General features: G+C 40.4%; 1 protein-coding gene across 10 annotated transcripts in view; it reads right to left on the bottom strand.

Annotated features, from left to right (window-relative positions):
• Positions 1-1,048: 1,048 nt before the first annotated feature.
• rgs3a (regulator of G protein signaling 3a) overlaps positions 1,049-22,457 on the bottom strand; it is a 120,918-nt gene continuing 99,509 nt past the window's right edge. For 8 of the 10 annotated variants that reach the window (XM_042221711.1, XM_042221710.1, XM_042221709.1 and 5 more), the window contains 5 exons: positions 15,467-15,537; positions 5,527-5,628; positions 4,481-4,542; positions 3,314-3,480; positions 1,049-3,212 (listed from right to left, as the gene is read on the bottom strand). In XM_042221711.1, the coding sequence (XP_042077645.1) occupies positions 3,012-3,212; positions 3,314-3,480; positions 4,481-4,542; positions 5,527-5,628; positions 15,467-15,537 (603 nt within the window). In that variant the 3' untranslated portion in view covers positions 1,049-3,011. Of the gene's footprint in view, positions 3,213-3,313; positions 3,481-4,480; positions 4,543-5,526; positions 5,629-5,889; positions 15,444-15,466; positions 15,538-22,457 lie in introns of those variants that run through there. The other 2 variants (XM_042221718.1, XM_042221717.1) reach the window with 2 other exon arrangements.

The raw sequence follows: 22,457 nt of genomic DNA, 5'->3' as shown, positions 1-22,457 counted from the left end.
GACCCTGTGTCACATTTACACCGTCCTTTTTTAAGAAAACAAGACAGCTGGGATCAGGGCAAGTCTCAATGTTCACAATCATTGTTCCAAATTGTTTTCTAAAGCCACACTTTTTGAGCGTTTGCAAGGTTTGAAAACAACTGTCTATTTTAATTGTTTTATATTTGGCAGTTTAAATATTTATTATAAAACTAAAAAATTAATAAAAAGGATCTTTTTTTAAAGGCGTTAAACAAGGTGTGGGTCATTATGGCCACAGTGGCCGAGGAGTGAATTCTTTCCCACCTTGCCGTCATGTGAGTTCTTAAGGTCACACAGGTCGAGGGGTGAGTGGGGGTTGAATCGCCTGAGAAGTCTGAGTTGTAGGTGGCTGACAGCTGGTGTCAAAAGCCACCACCTCTGTTCAACAATGGTCGTTCACAATGGACGTAGATGACCTCTTTCACTCCTCTCCAGATAGTTTGATCTTCTCAGTCCATAATGTTCACATCGGAAATTTCCCACCTCTTTTTTCACAGTTCAGTCACGTTTTTAATAGTGACTGAACCCTCAGGACCACCAAGTGGACAGCCCCACTCTGGGTTAAATACTTCCATCAGTAGCATCGCCTCTTGGATGAGCCTCAGTTCAAACACTCAAGACTTGTTACATATCAAAAACTGGAGTTGCGGCTTGATAGGTGTGTGGAAAGAAATTAATGTAACTCAAAAAACTGCCCAAAATTACAACTTCCTTTCAAAAGACGTCTGGTGTGTGCTTGGACTAAGCCAGACTAAATGTCATCCAGTTTTTATGCTCACCTAATATAATTATGTGCCGAGGCTAGCTTCAAAAAAGGCAAATGAATGCATTTTCCAAAATGTCAACACTTCCTTCGAGAAACTTCATGCTTAATGCATGTGTTTTGTTTCTCTGGGAGTGCGCGGGAGCTCACGGACCACCTGAAAAGCACATCACATTACATCTCAGCATGTTTGTGACCAACACAGATAGGCATTAAAAACAAAATAACATAAAAAAGAAAAAGAATGCACAGACAAGAGACATCTTATGTCATCGGTTGGTTGGTTTATTTATCATTAGCAATGACACCACATGTACTCTACTGTTTTCACTTGCTATTACCGGAGATGCATTTTGAATTGTAAACAGTGATAATGATACTCCTTACAAGCAGTGTATGACCAGGGAAAAGAGCAGACTGTACCTGCTCTCGCTCACCTAATGTTTTATTTTTATTTTTTAAACAATACATGTCATCTTATAGTTTTGAGTCTCTCATATTTACATAGATACAGCCGGGTCCCACGTTCATCACCAGCAGGGACTTGTTTGGCTTTTTTGGGGTTTTTTTGTTTCGTTTTTTTTTTTTAAATGTGCTATCACATATTTTTCTTAAAGAATTATATTTACAACCATATTGCCCCCTTCCCCCAGCTGCCTGCTGCCGGGGGGGAGGGGAGAGTTAACACAGTTAGAATCACTTGCTTAAACTACTTATGCTTCTTGAAAGTTTACGCTGTAAGTCAACCTTATAGCTCTAAGTATTTTTTTTCTCTTAACAAATAAAGTTAATACAGAGCTCAAACTGTTCTGTCTTCCCCATTAAAAAAACGACCAAAGAAACAAACCAAATATCATATTAAAATAAAATAAAAAATAAAAAGAAACAATAAAATATTGCACTTAAAAGTTCAGGACAGCACTGGACCTGTTTGGTGGTTAAATTGAACAGTGAGAGCTTTCAGCTGAGTGCCTTGGAGGACGTGAGGAAGTCTGCAGAAGCATCCAGCAAGTTAATCTAAATAAATAGCAAACCTTTGTACATGTGAAGCTTTTTTTTTTTCTCTGTGAAACGAGCAACCTCTCGTGTATTGCTCAGTAAGAGCGGGGAGTGCATGTTGGAACCCTAAAGCATGTAAAAAAAACTGTGTATAAAAACAGAAACAGAAAAGCACATAAACTAAGCAGTAACCTGTCATAGCAATGTCCTGAGAATGGTTCCTTGATTAGTCCATAATGAGCTACAATGTTAAAGGAGATGTTTTTAATCTTCTTCCTCTTGGATTTTCCTTCCTTGTCGTAAACAGTCTATGGAGACGGGAAGCAAGTCGTCTTGGGTTTTTTTGTGTGTTTGTAGATTTTAATGTCTTTTAATGTGAGACACATATTTGTGTTTTGTCACAGCTCCAGTCCATCTACTACTTATACGTCTGTGTTCTTTGCCCGTCTTTGTCTTTGTGCTGAACACTCACGTCGTCTTTCCACAGTCTTATGAACAAACTAAGGTGAAAGCCATTTATAGAAGCTTCGAGCGGAAGCAGGGTTTAAACGGATGCGTGTGAAACCAGAGCCATGGCGGTGGCTTTTCATTCAGACATCAGCTTGATTTTTCCTCCTCTGTCACAGAGTCTGATGAGAGAACGTGAAGGAAGAGGACGTCGCGTCGTACCGACAGCTTTGAAGTTGCTTCGCAGAGAGAGACGTGATGGAGCAAAGCAGGGAATTCTCAAAAGAAATAAAGGAAGGGGGCGGAAAAGTGATAAAACAGTACCGGACTGTCTTCGTGTCGCAGGGATTTCTCTTTTTTTTTTATGATGCAACTCCTCCTTTACTCCAGTACAACTGGACAAAAACACAAACAAATTGATTTTTTTTTTTTGCTGACAATATGAATGAAAAAAGGAGAACAAAAATCAGTGATGAGACAAGCGTCCAGCTCCTGCTCCAGCCCTTGCTCATGGGCGTCTGCATCCATCCATCCATCCACTCATCAGTCGAGCCACTCACCCATAACTATGTAAACTACATTCCTTTGCAGTGCCATATGTTTGCCGTGACCTCTCACACCACAACAGAAAATAATGAACAAACTGTTGGACAAAAATAAAAAATAAAGGCAGACAAAGAAGCGCACATCCCACCCACTCTACGTATAACTTTTCAAGTCTGGCCTCTTTTTTACTCTCATCATCTTTCTCTTCTCTTCATCTTCTTTTTTTTCTAGTCTCTTATGACGAAGATGAAGTTGAAGTGGAGCTAGGCTTTTTTTGGTTGATTAAGTCCAAGTAGAGTTCAGAGCGCAGGAATCGGGGGTATGAGTCCTTCTCCATCAGCCCGTATATCCGCCTCTGAGCTAGGTCAAAGCAGGAGCGTGTCACATTCTGCAGGTTGTCCTTAGTGTGATCTCTAGTGTATGAATCCAGATTTACCTGCAGAACCAAAATAAGTGAGAATAAGTCCAGGAATAAATGCATGTTTCCTTTACCATTTTCAAGCCCTTTTTTTACAGGCTGCGTTCATTCGCACTCACCTCTTTACAAGACTGGATAGCGATGTATTCTGCAAATATTTTCTTGGCTTTTGAGGCCATCTTGGACTGTGACTTGATCTTCTTGTATTCCTCGCATGCTAGCCAGAATTCCAGATTCTCTTCGCTGAACTCTGTGCGCAGGAAAGCTCTGAATGCTGCCAGACCATCTGAGGGGAAAGCAGAGGGGTGGGAGGGGAAGGAGGAGAATAAACAAGGAGAGAGTTGACTAAAGTGCCATGGCAACCTCAAAGCTGAAGCCCTCCTCAGAGTTTCAGTGTCTAAAAATAACTCGGTGACGTCCTTTTGAGTCATGTGGTTGGAATAAAGTGAATCGTGAAAAAAAAAAAAAAAAAAAAGAGAACCTGAATACAGCAGCGCACATTCAACTGTTCAACAGCCTTTTAAGTGACATCACCCCTGTGACTCTGTAATTCCTTAATATTTGGGGCATGATGGCAATGCTGCTCCTGTGCACAAGCTGCGAATGAACAAAGAAGTGACTGTTTCAGTGTAAAGGGGGGGGGGGATAACTATGAGGCACTTTGGTCTGATTTTTTTTTAAAGTTTTGGTACTGTTAATGATTTAAGGAAGAAGGCATCCAGGAGAGAGAATAGCAGGAAACCTTGTCCTCCCACAGCTCCTGTCTGCACCTTTCCGTTCCCATGAATCACCCACGGTGATAAGCAGAGCCAATGCACGCAGTCATCTCTTACCTCATTCTGGTAAGCAGGAATGAGGTAAGGAAATTAAAAGAGAGCAAATAAAGAGGCCAGCAAAACCGAATGACTAGCAGATGTAGCGCTGGCGTCGTGTCAGCTTTTGTAAAAGAATCGGGAGCAGATTGTGGGTGATGAATTGTGGAAAACCTCAGAATAGCAGCACAAGAGCGAGATGCCTGTGTTGGTCTCACTTTGTCATTCTGTCTCAATTATGAATAGTGTCTTTTAGGTTATGGAAACTTGCTGAAAGCTGCACATTTACATAAACAACGTGTATGTGTGTGCATGTAAGTGCATAGTTTCAGTGCTCATCTACTTCCTTCTCTACCTTAAGCATGCACTCTGAGTCTAAAACCATGCTGCACTAAACAGCAATGTAAAACACAAGAATGTAAAACACATGAGGCAAAAGTCGAGAGAAGAAAGGAAAAAAATCCAGCCACTTACATTTGTGAGACAGCAGCTTATCAAGCGAGTCCCCCCATTTGAGCGCTTCCTCTGGGGTGGGCCTGCAGATGAAAGCAGAGCGATTCTTTAACAAGCCCATTTCAGCCAGGTTTCTCATTGTGTGACCCATCCGCAGCACTTTGCTGGGCAGGTGAGAGGAAATGCAGATGCAGACACGTCCTCTATCTCTCTATCTCTCACTGCCACTTCCACTCTGTGTCTAGTCTCTCACATTCGGTTCTACCTTATGAATGGCCACAACAGCGAGAGCCATGAGTCTGCTCCACTGTAGTGGTGGGGGGAGGCTTTTATAGTTGCATTCAATGCAACTTGGAAGGCAGTGGAGAGGGGGAGTGGCTTCAGCCAGCCAATGAGGATGCGCAGCCTGGTTTAAGACCTCCTACTCATATGGGTATCTGTCTGCCCCCTGCTGCCTCTTTTTTTGTATCCTGCAATGAAGTATGCCTTTTTAACGGCCAATCTTAGCCCGCTGCAATCCACGTGTCAGGCCTTATTTGGGACAATAGTTTAGTTTCATAGTATATTCTATTATCTCACCTGACTCGCCAACAAACTTTGTTGCATATTACACTTTTTCCTTGTTCTTACATCTTCTAAGTAATGACATAAAGACAGATTAACTTCCTTTTTAAATCGAGCAGACCAGATAAGATGCACTGCCACAAAAACTATGATTATTATGGTTATATTAGCTATACCTTGAATACATTGGGGATGGATATCTACTCTGCCTACTTGATGCCAAATGATCCACACAAATAAATATGAATCTACTCAACTGATGAATATAGTTCACAGAGAAGTTAAAGGGCTGCATCCAAGCATTATGCCTTCCTTCCTTCTGGCATGCCAGCCTTACTCACACACTCTCCCATTCATTTAATTGATGCCAAACTGCAAGCACACTCCCATCTCTGCCCACATATCTGTCTTCCAAGAGCCAGGTCATCACCAGTTGTGGTGAGATCCAGAAAACCATCTGACACACACCCACAAGCACATGCTGTCAGGAAGTGGCCACTTACTTGACTGACTTCATAGATTTGTCTAACTTCCCGGCTGGGTTGCTTCCTGGGGACTCATTCCTCCTCCGCAGGAAAGCCAGCCGATTCTTCATGTCTTTGGCCCTGAGTGAAAGAAAGGTAGAAGAGAGGAGGAAGTGATGTGAAGGAAGGAAGGGTAAGAAAATGAAATAAAGTGGATAGAGAAGGAAGACAAAAAAAAGGAGACATGGGAAGAAAGTTTGTTGAGTTTCCAAGTCCAAAATCCATAACTGAAACAATCCAACGCATGGAATCAGCAATTAAGCTCCACGGTGCTGTAAATCCAATCCATACAAAAGCAAACCAATCAAAAGCCAGAAAAACAAGGAGATAAGCATTATGTACATTCTAGTTGTCAGCCGGATATGTTGGTGTGATGGCACAGAATTCTCCAGCAGCAGATGTCAATTTCCTTTTTTCGCCGCTTCTTGTCAGCGCCTCTCGTGTCAATCTAATTTCTCTAACAGCCTTTCCTGTAGATGTGTCCCTGGCAGGTTCCTCGGCAGGGACTAAACGAATGTGGCAGAGAAGGAGGAGAGAGACTCAGTCCTCACTCCTCTGTTTCATCACGCCATTCTCCGTGTGCCTTGAGGGGTTTCTGAGAGAAAACTGACCTAGGCCAAAGGCGCATGGTGACATCCCCAAGTGCTCTGCTGCTTTCATCCAGAAGCAGCACCCAACACCCTCCTGACCGCCCACCTCACCTGTTTCACCTTTCTCCAACCATCTTACACACAGAGACGCCCTGCTGCGCATGCGCCACATCGAGTCTCAGATAAGGTAGCACACCAGTCCTCTGTACCCATGGGCCCCCCCAGCAGGATTCTGCGTATTCCCATAATCCCATGGTGCGTGTCCTGGCTTTTCCTGACCTGGAGCACGTGCTGCCTCATTGGGATGTGACCTCACTCAACACCCATTTCCTGAGTCCCTGCTTTTGATTTCCACTGTGGATTGACTGGCCTGCTAATAATGCAGCACAACGTTGTGCGCTGGGCTGGCTCTAATCACTGCAAACTGTCCCCCTGCCAACTGACAACCCCCCCAGGAGAGCATGCACACCCCAAATTAAGAAACAGGGCTTCCAGTTATAGACAGCTATCATTCAAACATGCACACACAGGAGGACGGAAGAGCCCGGCACTTGCGGATTAGCACAAATATAGCACGTGAATATTCATGGAGAGTAATAAAAGAACAGACATACAACCATTTCAAAGAACCCCTCTGCACCTGTGCCAGCTCGTGCCCACTTCACTGGAGCTTTCATGCCAGACAGGTGTTGGAAAACTCAAAGTCTCTACCAGTGTGTTTGTGTATATTTTTGCAATTTTTGCAATGCTTAAACGCAGCGTCGCAGCTACAGAGAACAAAGTTCGCTGCTGATTTGAGTTTTTCCAAAGGCTGCAGGACAGGTGAAGTAGAAACATGCCTGTACACATGTAACCACACAAGTGCACGAACGGTTAGCAAAATGCTAATCGCTCCTTTAAAATCAGGATCGTGTGACCACAAAAAAGGAGTATTTGCACTTTTCAGACTTATGGTTTCACATGGGGTGCTTGTGGGATAGTCCAGAAAGAAGGAAACTGTAAAGAGCTGTAACCTGAAAAAGAAAGTGCTGATGAGATCTTTTATCTATTTATGTTTTTCTTGCTTTCATTATCTTTCTGGAAGATGTTTAGAGATAGTAATATTCCTGTTTTAGATTTTTTTAAATTTTATTTTAGTTTGCAGCTGGGATGGTCTCTAGTCTCCCATGACCCAGGACTGGATCAGCAGAAGGAAATAAATGGATCACAAGCTGCTTCAAATCACACGGTATTCTGATTTCATGCAAACAAGCAGCAGCAGAGAATTTCTTGTGGAAAAACTGGCTTCCTTGTTAGAAAAACTAATAGCATTAGTATACCGGTACCCTATATTTTTTGAAAATATAAGCACCTGCCCTTCTTGTCTAAAATCAGATGCAAATTAAAATTCTGGCTGCTTTGTTACATTCCCTCCCATTAATTTAGAACTACACAATAAGTGCCCTGATGGAGAAATGCAGCCAGTCTTTGGTACAGTGAAATTAACAGGAACTAAAAGGGCCTGTGTTTATCACTCTTGTGCTCCTTTGTACTTCCTTTAATGCTGAAATGGTGAAAAATGCAAATGTTCTATGAAAAAAGCCCTGTAGCTGTGATATAGATCTAGAAAAATCCATGTGAGAGCCTTTTTTTCAGGCCAGGTAACCGGGGAAATGGAAATATCTTTAAGAGAAGATGACTCATCCATTGATTGCTATAGCACAAGCGCTCTGCGTGAAACAGACTCAAATCCAGATGTTTAACTGCTGTACAGGGCTCTTACACGGCATCCTCGTGAACCGCTCGAGTCTGAAGGATATTACTGCTGGGAAAGAAAAAGAAAAACCTTGTGCTGTTAAAAAAAACTCGTAACATCAGGGCCGGGTTTATTAGACGGTTCTATATTTAGTTTGTACCCGAAGCAATTTACGTTTAAGCTGGGCGTGTGTTAACATAAAGGAAAGCTCTGTCTTGCAAGTGCATGTGAGTTTAAAAAAAAGAAAGTAGCGTTTTATAAGAGCTGAAAAATTCACTCTTCCCATCACAAAGCTGCTTTATGTATTTCTGTCTGGTTTTATACAAGCTGAGCCCATGTGTCAATAATGTGACAATGATGTCACAACAGCTAAAGGAAATGTATGTTTCTCTTCTGCCACCAAGTGGATGCCACTGGATACTGCACACCCAAGCAGCTTACATCATCTTCTTAAATGATCTTTCCATCCATTTAAAACAACAACAAACAAACTCAAACACAATGCCAGCTGTGGAATAAGTGACACATGTTACCATTCTCTATTTAAATCAACACAGCCTGGAGTGCATTAACACTTTGTTTCTGTGTATGCCTTTCAGTAATTGCAGGAACTCTGCTGCTGCAGCCATGAAATAAATTGCGTGTGTGATTATTTGGTCAACGGAAGTAAACACCACTTCCACCAATTCAAGAAAGGCTTTCATAGTCCTGGTTTTCACTATCTTACAGAGCTAGATTAAGTGATTTGTGCGGACGACTCTTCACAATCACATTAATGTAAATAATCACCCAAACAAAGGAAGAACGTCCTGGTTAAAGCCCCTTTGAACCATTAGCACACATATAAAAATAATAAAAGAGCAACATAAAAACATGAAGCAGTTGTAATACTGGCAAAGCCTGCTGCTTCTCACATAAAAAGGCAGAAGAAAGTGCAGTTACATAATTTTACGTATCATTTTGTTCAGTCCTGGAGATGGAAAGTCTTCTTGTACTTGACAAAAGTCACTTAACCATAATACTGTGCTGAACAGTTATCTATCCGGTGCTCTTTGTACCTCTGCTCTTTATGTGTTAATGGTACATACACAGTCGCAGTCCTCACAGCCTCTGACCTTGAGTACCTCTCTATTTAAAGTTCCTCTTTACTGCCTCTCTTGAGCTCTAAATCGGCCTCTAGTCCTTTTCCATATCTATGCTGCTGTTTTTGCTTTATTAAACACAGTGACCACTGCAAAAAGTGAGGCGCAGGTATAATGTGTACGCACGCTATGCGCCTGCTTGCTTCTCTGCGAGAGAGAACACTTTTACGTGCTTGAGTGAAGGAGCAAAAGGTCTTTTGCGCTGCAATTATCTGCAGGTTTCCATGCTCTTTATTCCCTCTTTGCTTGGCTCACATTAGTCGTACTAATAGCACCCCCCTGGCTATTCCTGGTGTTCTTGAAAGTAGGCCGCACTCTCTGGGAAAGGCTCTTGTAGCACATGGGGAGACAGCTGTAGACAGACATATTGCAGAGCACAGTGTACCATATAAGCACAAGACAAATCCAATCCTCCACTTCATTGCAGTATACCGCTCACTACATTTATCATAATAACTGTGCTTAAACTTTTGTTAAGCCCATATTTGCGCAGTCTTGTGTCCAGCAGATCTTGTTTACTCAAGGCCGTTTGCCTGTGAACTAGATGCTGGACATGACACACAAATAACGCTGTGCTGGCACATGTGCCTGTTGTGTATTTGTGTGTGTGTCGCTATAACGGGTCAAGGGTTGTGTCAAAATAACTGTGAGATTTATGTGGGGAAATTGTAAGCACTTGCATTGTAGATTCTTCACTCACGAAACAGTGGTGTCCAGAAACACAAGCCAAATTCATCAAGATAATAATCATGGGAATCATAACCAACAGGAAGTAGCCCTTGAATATTCCTGGAAGAACAATGAAAAAGGGAATTGTCCTAAATTTTGTCTATAAATATAACACCATCACGTCCACCATCTCCCTCAATCAAGGCTAAAAAAAGAGCTCTATTTCAGAGAAACTCACCTTCCTAGCCACAAAGACCACATGAGCAATCCTATTCCTGAAATCCAGGCTGCGTATATTAAGAAAAAGGGACAGCCTCAAGTTAGAAGTAAAAGCTGTTTCCTCCAAAATAGTCTCAGTCCTTCAGCCTCGCGGGGGACTCTTTTCCCTCATTGTGACTGTCAAATGAGATCCATGTAGAGGTCAGATAGCTTCCTACCAGCCTAAGAGCAATAATCCATGTGGGACTCAAACCAGCCCCTGCTCACACTTTTCTCAATCTCCCTGCTGATGTTTCTAATTCTCGTTAACAACATTCAAACCGCAGTTAAATCCACACACGCCCAACACAGTTGCTCTTACCTTTCCAGGTATTTCTCTGAGAAATCAACCATCGTGTGAAGCATGGGTGCCAGCATGAAGGCTGTATGTACTGCATGTGAGTGTGTGTCAAAAGTCCAGGGCTCTGTTTGGCAATCACATTCCTCTAACCCCTGAGAGGCTCTGGTGGAGCTTTATATAGCCCTAAGGGTCTGGAGAAGGCGGACCCTGGGCTCACTCAATCCACATGGACTGTTTAAAGGCAGATTCCCTCAATTGGGGTTTGAGAGGCTTGGACTACAATGGGAGAGGGTCTTCGGTCCAAGGTGACGAGCTGCATCAGAACAATTTGCTTAAAGACCTTTTTTCTCTTAGCATGGAGCTACAGTGGCCTCTGAGACTGTGTCGCTTGGACCTAAAAACCGTGATAGTAGAAAACAGTTGCACACTAGCTGTCCTGTGTACTGGCTAATATAGAATAAATGTGGACAAGAAAGAAGAATTTGTGTAATCCCACAATGCTGTATGGAGCGCTATAACAGTAGCAGGACTCATACAGCATAGCACTGACTGATCATGTAGAACTAACAAGTATTCAGCATTGCAGTAGAGCTATCACTGCATGAACCTATAAACTGTAAATAGTTTCAAGGGCAATGGAAAATTGAGGTTTCATCACTTTAATTTACGATGAAAGAGCCCCAGACATCTAAATGCCTTTTTTGTGGTTTTTAGTGTGATTTATTAAGCTGAAATATATAGTTTAGTGTAATAATATATATCATCTGCATAACTTGGACTTTTCTTCAAAAATAGGAACTTTAAGTAGTTAATCTCAGCAGTAAATTTGCAAGCATTTCAGTGGACACTTGGCCAATTCTCACACCACAAAAAATGACTTAGTTCTTGTACCTTGGCACCAATTACAGGGATACTAATCATTTTGCAGGAAACCGCTTTATCTGTATTATATTTCAATGACGGCCAATCTCTATCCAGCAATACTAATGAGAACACTGCATATATTCAGTGTAAAATCTATACATGAGTCAGACAGAATGGCAGAAATGAACAGATGCTTATTTGCGTTGTGTTTCCAATAACAGTTGTTGAGTATCTTTCTTCATTTTTGTGCCTTTTCCATGTGTGTGCATTTAGCATCTCTTTGAAGTGAAGTTGGATTACAATTTAACACTTTGGTATTCTGATCCTGAACCTATCAACATGTATCAGATTTATGGATTTTATTGCTGCTGGTTTGAAAGTGCTGTCACCATGCAGTGATCCATTGTCTGTGGAATAAAGATGCTAGAAAGAATGCTTATTTGAAGAAAGACCATATTTGTGTCTTTTTTGCTATAAATGATGATCAAGATAAAGTTGTATAGATACATAAGCCATATGTAGACTTAAGTATTAGGAACACCTTTACCTAATATGCTTTGGTATTGCTGCAAAAACAGCACTGACCAGCCAGGCATGGACTCTGTAAGACCTCTAAAGGTCCCCTGTGGTATCTGGCACCTAGATGTTAGTAGCAGAAGTCCTGTGAATTGCGAGGCAGAGTCGCTGCAATCTAGACCTCTTGCTGCACATCACTCCCAACCATCTCTCCTCTGGTTCCTTGCCCAAAGAGACCCTTCTTAAAGTTTTAAATGGCTAATTCTTGGCATGATTTGGCCATGTCAGATGTAATTTTTCCGCTTTACACTAATCTACATCTACTCGCTCAAGCGGCTCCCATGTTATTAATCAGTCTCCTACTTTCAAACAAAGTAATTTGATATTTAATTTCTTTCGAGCATGCTTGTGCATCATATTTTAATCTATAGCACAGAGAATTTTGGTGAATTCTTCTTAATGAGTAGATATTTCCCTTGCTACTGGTCTGCAGTGTGGCATATTGGTAAATGACTGGAAGTGGGTGAAAACTGTATATTCAAAAAGAGGCTCGCATCACTGAACATTTAGAGTCATCCTTATTTTACTGACTGATGGTGACAGAAGAGAGTTTCATGACTGACTGACATACAGTTTAAGAACAAAAAACTCTTTTGTTTTCATGCAACCTTCAACAGTGTCAGAACCATGTAGTAGAAATGCTACTTGCTTAGCCTCTAACACACACAGCATGAACCCACTTAAGCTGAAGGCCATGGCACCCAAGAAGCACAACATCCTTTTATTAGAGCAAGGACAAAAGCAGAGACTGGTGCAAGATTAATCTCCGCATTTTGACAATTTGACTAATATTGTTTACTTCATGTGGCCCTAATGTCCCACCTTACAGCTGAGAAAAATCAAGTACAAATCTTATGGTTCAATAGCAGCAGTTTGAGAATTAGTATTTTTTTTACCTGTAATCTTTTTTTCTTTTCTTTTTTTTTTAACTTTCCTTATATACTTTCCTTGACGCTCTAATATGTCAGTGTGATTGTTGGCCAGTTTAGAAGAGTTCAAACTTAAGAGAAATGCTGCATGGATGTAGTCCTATGTGTCGTTGCAATATTGCAGTATAATATGAACTGCAAATAAATGAAGAGCGCTGCATTACATATTGATTAAAAAAAATTACAGTACTTTATCACTGGCCTGTAGACCATGCTTCAAGCTTGCACTTGCCTTGGCTGTGCCAGAAGACAGCATGTGTAGTATTAGATGACAAAGGTTTTTTCTACCTACTGCAGTCAATCAAGCTGTCACATTTTTTTCTAATCTATTTAGGCACACATTGCTCAGTATTATCAGTTTGCTCTGTGTTTGGGGTCTTGAATTGTAAAATAGGCACACCCGATATATTCACATTAAAAGTATATTGTATTCCATATTGTATTCTTTTTATGCCTGTTTTATTCAAACATTGAAGACAAGCTGAATAGGTTTGCAACAGCTGACAAACAGGCTACATACTCCAGACCACTGGGAAAAAAATAGCTGAGGAATTTTAATCACTTAATCTGCTCTTTAACTAAACATTGCAAAAAAGTAACAGGCTCAAGGACAGCTACTGTTTTATTGTATGCAATGTAAGAAATGTGCTTTCATCTTTTCAAAGAAGAGAACGAGCAGCCGATGAATTGCTGAGCCTTCAGCGCACACATCTTTCACGCCCATGTGCATCCCCAACATGTACACCTTACTTCTCACCTCAAAGAGAATATGAGACGTGCATATGGTTCCATACACCTCATTTACCGCTTCATTAAGCAGTTGATGAGCAGCATTACACTATGAGCTTTAACTTTCACATTTGTCTTTCAAAGTCTATAGCACATCTCTGCATTTGCAGGTCCATGAACATGTAGATATTATGCGTGCAACATTAATTAGTCATATTTACACCCGAGAAGCACATCAACAGTTTTCCTATCTGCCTTAATTCATCTAAATTAAATTTTAAAATGACACTCGACATCTACTGAGTATTTGTCCTAACACTCTCAGTCGTCAATCCATCAATCCAGCCACACAAAGGCTGTGACTGGATTGATGGATTGTTTAATACATTCCACGCTACAGAGGGGTGTGAAATTGTACACTCTGTTGATTGCATTAGCATTAAAAGGCTGGTGAATGAACAGGAGGGCTGCCATACTTGCTGTTTTTCTGCTGAGTTGGGAAACGTGTCGCCATGTGCTGATTATTTTTTTTTATTCTTGGCAAAAGAAAAACCTACATGGAAGTACAATATATTAGGTAAAAACAGAGTTATACAATTCTACTGAGCTTGAGCTCAATTATTCTTCAACATAGCATAAACTCTTCTGCAAGCTTTCTTGTCATTTCTTTAAGCAGTCTTTAGGAAAAGTTCTCCAGGCTTCTTCAAAAACATTCAAAGCTCTTCTTTGTATGTTGGCTGCCTTTGGTTCAATTCTCTCACACGATTAACCCACACTGCTTCAGTACTGTTGAAGTCTGGGCTCTGGGGAGACCAATCCATGACTCATATCTGTTTTTTCCAGGTACATTTTTACTCCATTAGCAATACGTTTGAGATGATTTCCATGCTGAAAAACTAAGCTGTTGGCATCCAAATCTTTTCCATAAGGTATTGCATGGCAGATAAAAATCTGACTTTCCTTTTGTGGATTCATTATTCCATCAGTTTTGACAAGATCTCCAGCACCACTGGGTGAAATGCAGCCCCAAACCAAACCATGACAGAGCTTCCACCGTGTTTCCCAGATGGCTTTAGACACCTACTCTCCTGACCTCCTTTGTATACAATGATGACAATTTGAATTAAAAATGATGAATGTGGGTTCATCATTCCATAAAACCTATTGTCACTGATTTTTCAGCCCAGTTCTTAAAAGTTGGCATACTTCAGCCTTTTCTCCCTGTTTTGCTTCCTTAAGAATGGCTTCTTGATGGCCAACTTCTGATGAGTTCTGATGAGGCTTTAATGCTAAGATATGCCAAGATTTTGGCTAGTAGCTATTTGAAAATCACCTTGTTGCTGAAAAAATATGAATTTATGCCTGTCAGTGTTTGGCATTTTCTATAACTTCAACTAAAGAATTGGAAACAATTCAAGTGTCTTTGCAACAGGTTACTTTGGTTCTTTCTAAAGATGTCTTTTGTGAGTAGATGCAACACTGGTTCATCCCTTGAATTAGGTGCCTTGTTTATCCTGATCGTTCATAAGTCAACATTAGGTGGTTTAATAAACAGAAAAACATTCCTCTGAAAATATGTCACGTTATTGAAAGGACTGGACTGAAGGTGAGTGAAAATGCAGCCGACATCTAAGGAAAAACCTCAAAAGACCTTCAGAAAGCCTGAAGAACTAATGCTCAAGATTATTTTAAAAAATAACAAGAAGGTCTGGCTCCTTGGAAGAAAAATATAAAGAAATAAAGGGTGGCTCAAGCCTTTAATCTTGATTATGTACCAAAATGTCCACTGCATCGTACCAACTTTGAGTACTGGGTAAGCTTTAGAGCTACTATTGATTGGACATTTCTTTTGACACATCCAAGTGGAAACTCTGAATTTAATATAATTGTCAGATCTGTGTTGTCATGTCATTTAATTACCACTCAAATCGCTTCTCCTTCTCATACACAAATAAAGTCTGCATTTAAAATCTAAATAGCAATGCTCTGTTTTTCGTGTATTGTCTTAATGTTGCACCAGGGTAATTGATAAGAAAATCCTTACAAATTCCTAAATGAGCAAACACACAAAGGGACAAAATAAATGGAACACGATAGACATATCCATATATGATTTGAATACTCACAGGTTCTTGGATTTCTTCTTCTTGGTTCCTCCGGGGCCGACCTCGCAGCTACAGGGGGATCCGGCACTCAACTGAGGGAAGAGGAAGGAGAGGACACACTGCATCATCCACCCTCCACACAGAAAGAGGGCCCTGCAGGCTCCTGCAAAGACTGTAGCAAGCTCTGACTACCTCCAATTGGCTATGACTACCCAATTGGCTAGGAAGCAAGTAAGTCCGTGGAGTGTCCTTATCAAAAGCAAGGCTAGTCCAGGTAACACATACAGCCAGCCTCCAAAATGGTTATTCCATAGCAGCAGTCCACATTGTAAACCCCACAGTGCTCTCTGAGGTGTGTGCCTGTATCTCACGGGTACACTTGGTGTTTGTCTGGGCATAACAAAGTAAGGAAATCTGTGAGAGTGGGAGAGTTTGAAAGACTACAGCTGTTGTTTCTGTTGGCCTCCAACTGTGCCCTAGGTTTGAAGTGTTGAGCCAAGACTCCGGGTTTCACATTACACATTCTGCCAACCCACCATTTTGATTGGTTAAGGGAAAAGGGAAGTTGCTTCAGGGTGGAGAAGGGGTCAATCTCCACTAATCTGATGGTCTGAAACTGCCCCCATTGTATGTGTGAGTGAGGCTCTAAATAATGAGCCATTGTATTACAGCAATACACATCCGAGCTAGATACTGGCCAGCTGGTAACAGATGGCGTGTGTTTTCTATCTTTGAGGACCCCCAGCTTGCGTTTCAACCTTGAGAGTGAGGGCTTTTTTTCTCTTTTCCTTTGTTTTTCTTTACAAATGTTGGCAGTGCCACAGTTCTTAAAGGTCTTGTGAAGCTTTTACTTTGGTGAAATAACGAAATTCTTCTAGAAATGCAGCAACAAAACTAAAGACATACCATTTGTATTTTTTCTTTTCCTACCATGAATTCTTTTGAGCCCTTATAAGCTGTCAGACCTCAAGCCTACCACAGCAGCTGTTTCCTATCAATCGAGGAAGCTACACATTTTTTTGTCTCCTTCAAGCCTGTGCTAAATCAAAGTTGCAATTTAAACGAAATAGCTTTCCATATCCGTAAACACTTCTGTCAAGGTTACTTAAAGGTTAAAAATGTAATAAACCAGTTGGGTTCCTCGGTGGTATGACAGAAACATACTGGTGGTAGTGTTATTAAATGATTAGTTTCAAACTGTCTGTCCAGTTGCGTGCATACAGCTAGAATGGCTACATTGTGCTTGTACCGTTATTATTGTATTTAACAATAATGCATAGTCTCAAGGGCAAACACTTCCTGCTTTATGCATCCTTCCACACTGAACCACCCTACATATACCAGCTGCCAAACTATATCCTGTCGTGCTTTTGCATTATTGTTTCTGCTCAAAGTGGAATAATCTATTGATCTACTGAAGTGACTGACAACTCTAAACACTGCCAAAAAAAGGCGGAGAAATACGCTCAATTTAACTTAACTGCGTTTGTACATCATTTTTCTAGCTGGTAGCTTATTCTGACAACCTCAGCTTTCAGCAGGACAACACAGAAACTGCTGAAGCTGATGTGAGTGAGCACAACGTGTCAGTGCCTCCTTCCCTCAGAGCAGATTTGATACTACAGATTGCATAGCTTTTTTTTTTTAATCACCTTTAGTACCTGTGAGTGGATTTGTCTCCTCAAAGCTCCAGTTACAGATGGAACATGTCTCCTACACTCTTTTAATAACTCCTTCCTTTAACAAAGATTAAGGTTGTCACTGTGTGCAGTGCAGAGTGATGCACTCCAAGCATTCAGATTAAAGTCATAGTTGAATGTGAAAGGTGAGTGAGAATATGTTGTAGGAGATATCTAAAAATAAGCACAATCCAGGAGCGCAGACAAAATTGTGATGTGCGTCTGTTTAAGGCTTCATTTTATGGGCAAAATAAGAATATTGTATTTGGTTATGTAGACTGGGGCACTGATCGATTTCAACATCACACAAACATGTTTTTACATATTAAACTGACACTTAGTCAGTGTCTGTCTTGATTGTTACTTCATGTCCATTTTGTTCAATGTCATTCAACATCTAATACCAGTAAACACCCATGATGTTTACTCTGTGATAAGCAAAACTTACACAACAGAATCAAACTACAAACATAGTCCATGTATTATGTATTTATTTATTTAGTCTGGAAAGAGACTATGTCACTGAGGTTCATGGGAGAAACCAGAATCTAATCATTAATCTCAGAGTAAGAGAACAACAGGGCAGCCCCAGTCTCCACAGAGCCATCAATGATGCTTCCCCCTGAAAGTACAGGACACAACTGGAAAAAGACTTTGCCCTCTTCAAAGAAACTTGTCCTCATGCCAGGTGATGTTTAACTAGACTACTGTTTCACCTAAATGCGTGCAGAGGGGTGTATATGTCAGCTTTTGCTACAATCTGGATGTTTCATCCAAATACATGCCAACCCTTTAAATTAATTAGCACCTGCTGCTGAACATATCTGGAGAGGTAGTCTGCCTAAAACATTAATGTGGATGGCATCCAAGCTCAAACAGGGAAAAAAGGCCATGAGCACAGATAGATCATAAAATAAAATATATTCTGACACCTGAAAATGATAAGTATTTTTCACCTCTTACCTCCCCTCTACACACACACACACACACACACACACACACACACACACACACACACACACACACACACACACACACACACACACACGGAGTGCCAAACCTCCTGTCTACACCCAACAGCCTCACTGCAAATCAAGAAATATGGCTCTGTGATGTCAGTGGAAAGTTAGTCAAAAGGGAGGAGTGTCTTCAGTTGCAACACCATAATTTCACACAGGATAAAAATGCCCTTCTACCTTCCACTTAATTTCTATTCATGAGGGTGAGGGTGCAATCTACAGGAACACACTGATTAAACTCTACATAAGAGGAAGTCATTATGGGTTTCAACAAATTACCACTTGTCTACCTGAATATAAGCCTTTCATAGGAAACAGCGTCAGAGCAACAGGGGCGTTTATGTTTAAAATAAAATGTCTATGTTTTAAATAAATGAAACGGAAATATTTTTTATGAGGCCATGGTCCTGTCGTCCAGTGAAAAATATTATTACAGTTTGTTGATATAAGCTACTTGCAAACCTGTGGAATATTAGCACCAAACACCATCTGACTTTATGTGTAACTCCCAAAGAGCCTCAAAACTTCAGTTTTAGCAAACTTTATAGCACTGTTAATACAAAGAATTTGGTTTTGAGTAGTAAAAAATATAATATAAAAGCATTAAAAATGTATTCTTAGGTATTAGTTCTACTTTTCTTCTGTTTTCCTCCTTTTCCTCTTTGTTCCTTCTGATAGCCCAAGCCCAGCTTCACGCCCGCACACGGTACACACACATGTACACACAACTGTGTGCCTGGCAATGGTCAGTAGAGGATAACAAAAGTATGAGGCTTTTCTAAAAATAGCCTTGGTGCACGAGTCTCTGTGAGAACAAACTTAACTGAAGACAGCAAGAAAACACAGCATTAGCCAAAGACCACACGGCGACATAGCCCCCTGACGCACGGGATGCACATGTTGGCACACTGTTACGGATTGCGGGACAGCTGTGTAGATACAAAGTTTAACAGACTTCGTGACACATGTGCCTTTGGAGGCCATTGTGTGTACTTATATATGTATGCATGTGTGAATAACATAGGCAAACGTGTTCTGGAGAGTTCTAAATAAAGTTTTAAATGTTTATAAAAAGACACCCATGCTCGTGGCATGTCTGTTCAGTAAACATCAAAGGAGAATATGTGTGTGCCACACTGGGATAGGATACAAACTATTTGCCTTCAGTTCAATAAATTGTTCATTCTTTAACTCCACACCACCGACAAACACACTGTAAGAACAATATTATAAACACAGCTCAGAAGGATTCCTGACCCAGACTCAGGTCAGACTCCAAATCCGCCCCCAACCTAAAACCCTAGAGGTGAATAAATGTATTTTGCTCTTTGTGTATTCAAACTACTTTTTGGCTTTTCATGCCCTGCTGCCTTTTCGTCATCAGGCCTCCTTCAGACTGCTTCCATCCATTTCAGCCCCCTGTTTCTTTGTCTGTTTGACCACAAACTGACAAGCCAGTGTCTGAGCAATCCACTCCAACTAGTAAAGCATTAGATTGGTGCTGCGTGTCAGAGCCCCGCTTCCTGGCATTGTGTGGCAGTGTTTATGTGGCATACCCCATTCACAGTGATCTAATGATGCTGTTAAAACCTTGCATCACTGCCCTGCTCTGAACCTGGTTTTCCAGAAGCTCTGATGCGAGCCAGCTTTGATAAGTAAACACAGTTTTACCGATACTAAAATATTAACGGTTTAGATAGCTGGGCTGGTGTAGGCTTTAGGCTATAACAGCAACAACAAAAAGATTCCCTGAAGATTAAAGTGTTATTTTTAAGCACACGAAAGCCACAGAATTCAGAAAAAAGAGGACTTTTTTTCACATGACTGCCTGCCTGATTTCAGACCAGTCTGCACAGTTTTCAATCTGGGTTGACTTTTATTGGTATAATCCTACTTGTGCATTCAAAAGTTGTTATCTGAACACCAAAATGCAATCATGCAATGAATATAACATAAAGCTCAGAATGTATTTCTATCTTCAAGCCCTCACCTAAAATCACTCTATGAGCTGTTTTTGATTTCACTGTGATAACGTAGCAATGAGCACAAAGCAGACAAAAGGAAAGGGTCAGACATCAATAGCATGAGCTGCAAAATGCAAAATTACAGCATGCTTCTTTATATTACAAATTCATTCATTCATTAGCCTTCCTCATCTGGCAAGCAAAACGCTTGCTTCAGGGAACTGGAAAACTGGAAAAACGGTTTATGTAGTTCATGCAACTGGATAAAATTGCATATTAGGCATTTGGTTTTGTGGTTTTTGGTCTCCTGTTTCTTTGTTAAATGTGAGCTTTTGCTTTTTTCCCTTTGTATACTGTTGTATTTTTCTGGTTGATATAAACAATCCATTGTTCCTTCAGTGGTCCTTGGAGAGAGCAGAGTTTGCTGTTTTTTGTCTCTAGTCACCTATGTTTTTTTCCAAGTCTCTGGCATAAATCTGTGCAGATACTTTCAAGGGCAAGAAAAATGGCCAAGATAATCATCAAACAAGCAGCCTGTGTCTGGTGATTTTCCTGGGTTATGAAAGCCTGTTATGCAAATGGCCTATTATTACTTTTCAAAATAGAACGACTGACGCACAGTTATATTCATGCAAGTATATAAAAAAAACATGTATTGAAGATAGTTTCACATAAAGGTCCCTACTTTGCGTAAAGATGTATTTTCTAACTCCAGGACCTCCGCAGGAAAGTACTACTCGACAATTAGCTTTGCTTAATTTGAGGCAGATGACCGCATTTTATCACTCCGAATCATAATTATTTTTTTTAATTATCTCTCGTAGGTTTTCTCAGTAATTGTAGTGTAATATCAACACACACTGAAAACAAATAATCTAAAACTAATCTAAATTCAATTAAAGAAATCATACTTGATAATTAGAGGTCAAAAATTATAATGAACACGCTTTGATTAAAATAATCATTTGGAATGTGCTCTGGCACTGCTGTTAGACTGTTTTTATCATTCCTTCATGTGCAACACAGGCTATTTGGCGAAAAGATATTATAAGGTAATCGTACGTGTTCAATTTTATTTTACTTTTTTTTTTTATCTCTGGAAAGGAAATCAGTGATTAGACGCTGCATTAGACGTAAGGTATAATAAAAGACAACTGGTTATGCTCCAAAACAGTTATTGCTGTTGAAGGTGTATTTTTGTTGTTTCTGCAAAAATTGTTGAAAAGTGTTTAAGTGGAAGAACTCAAAGTGACAACAGAGATGACATTGTATAGAGGGATGATTCAGATCGTGTTCCGTGTCAACGTTTCATTACGTGAACATCCACTGCCTTTTCAGAGTGAAAACTACCCTAAACTAAATAAAAGAGAAATGACCTGAATTCAGAGCATAAGGAAAATAGAGATCATTTCAGATTAAACACTAAAGTTAAATGTTACAACTGACAACATAGTGCTAAAAAAGATGGAGTCTTTAATTCTGGCATGTTAAACCATTTATATAGTTAAGTTTGATTGGGTGACCTGTGTCTGAAGAGAAAAACAAGATAGGGAGAATATTGTAAACAATTATTCATATTCATAAACACGATGCTTTCAGTGCTTCTTTTGGTATGACATTTTCTTTCCACAGTTCTTTTATGGCTTTGTATTAAAAGCTCTGAGAAAACATTTTTAGATGCCTCTATAATTCTTTATGCGTTATTATATAACTGCTTCAGTTATTGTTTTTCCAGCTTCCTTTATAAATGATAGGAAATAATCTTGTGGTCTTCCCAGTGGCTGCATGATGTTTATCTGCATTCATCGGTCAGAATGTGTACAGTTGTTGGTGTAACCGAACGGTAACATACACTCTAACACACACGCACCCAAACAGTACAATGGGACAACTACAATTATCAGAAATATCTCTGAACAAACTCAGTGACCAGCAGCCAGGATACTGACTCATTCCTACTCTAACTACATTATGAAAGTGGTTACAATAGGTGCATTGTCTGAGTGTGTGCTTGTGCTTGTGTGTGTGTGTGAGGATGTCTGGGTATATTGAATGCTTGATCTGATTCTTCCCTGCCTCCTGTTATTCAGCACCTCTCCGGAGATGGCTGCTTTCCTGCATTAGTACTTCCCATGTCATGGTATGTTAATGAACAATGCTAGGACAACGTCACTCTTTTGAGCTGCTCTGACAAGATGTCAGGTTACTAAGACATTTTCTGACCAGCAGATGACCTTTCTGCATGTAATTCTAAATGGCTGCAGCTACAGAGTTCTCCCCAAAACTGGCTGTTATACACAGACTGAAAAAGTAGGTCACTGATTCCTAATCAGAAGCAGCTACATTAGGA

The sequence above is a fragment of the Haplochromis burtoni genome, unplaced genomic scaffold (genome assembly GCF_018398535.1).
Source record: "Haplochromis burtoni strain Fernald_Lab_line unplaced genomic scaffold, NCSU_Asbu1 Contig_72, whole genome shotgun sequence".
NCBI lineage: Eukaryota > Metazoa > Chordata > Actinopteri > Cichliformes > Cichlidae > Haplochromis > Haplochromis burtoni.
The sequence above is the reverse complement of the archived record's forward strand: the minus strand, read 5'-3'. Positions and strand labels throughout refer to the sequence as shown.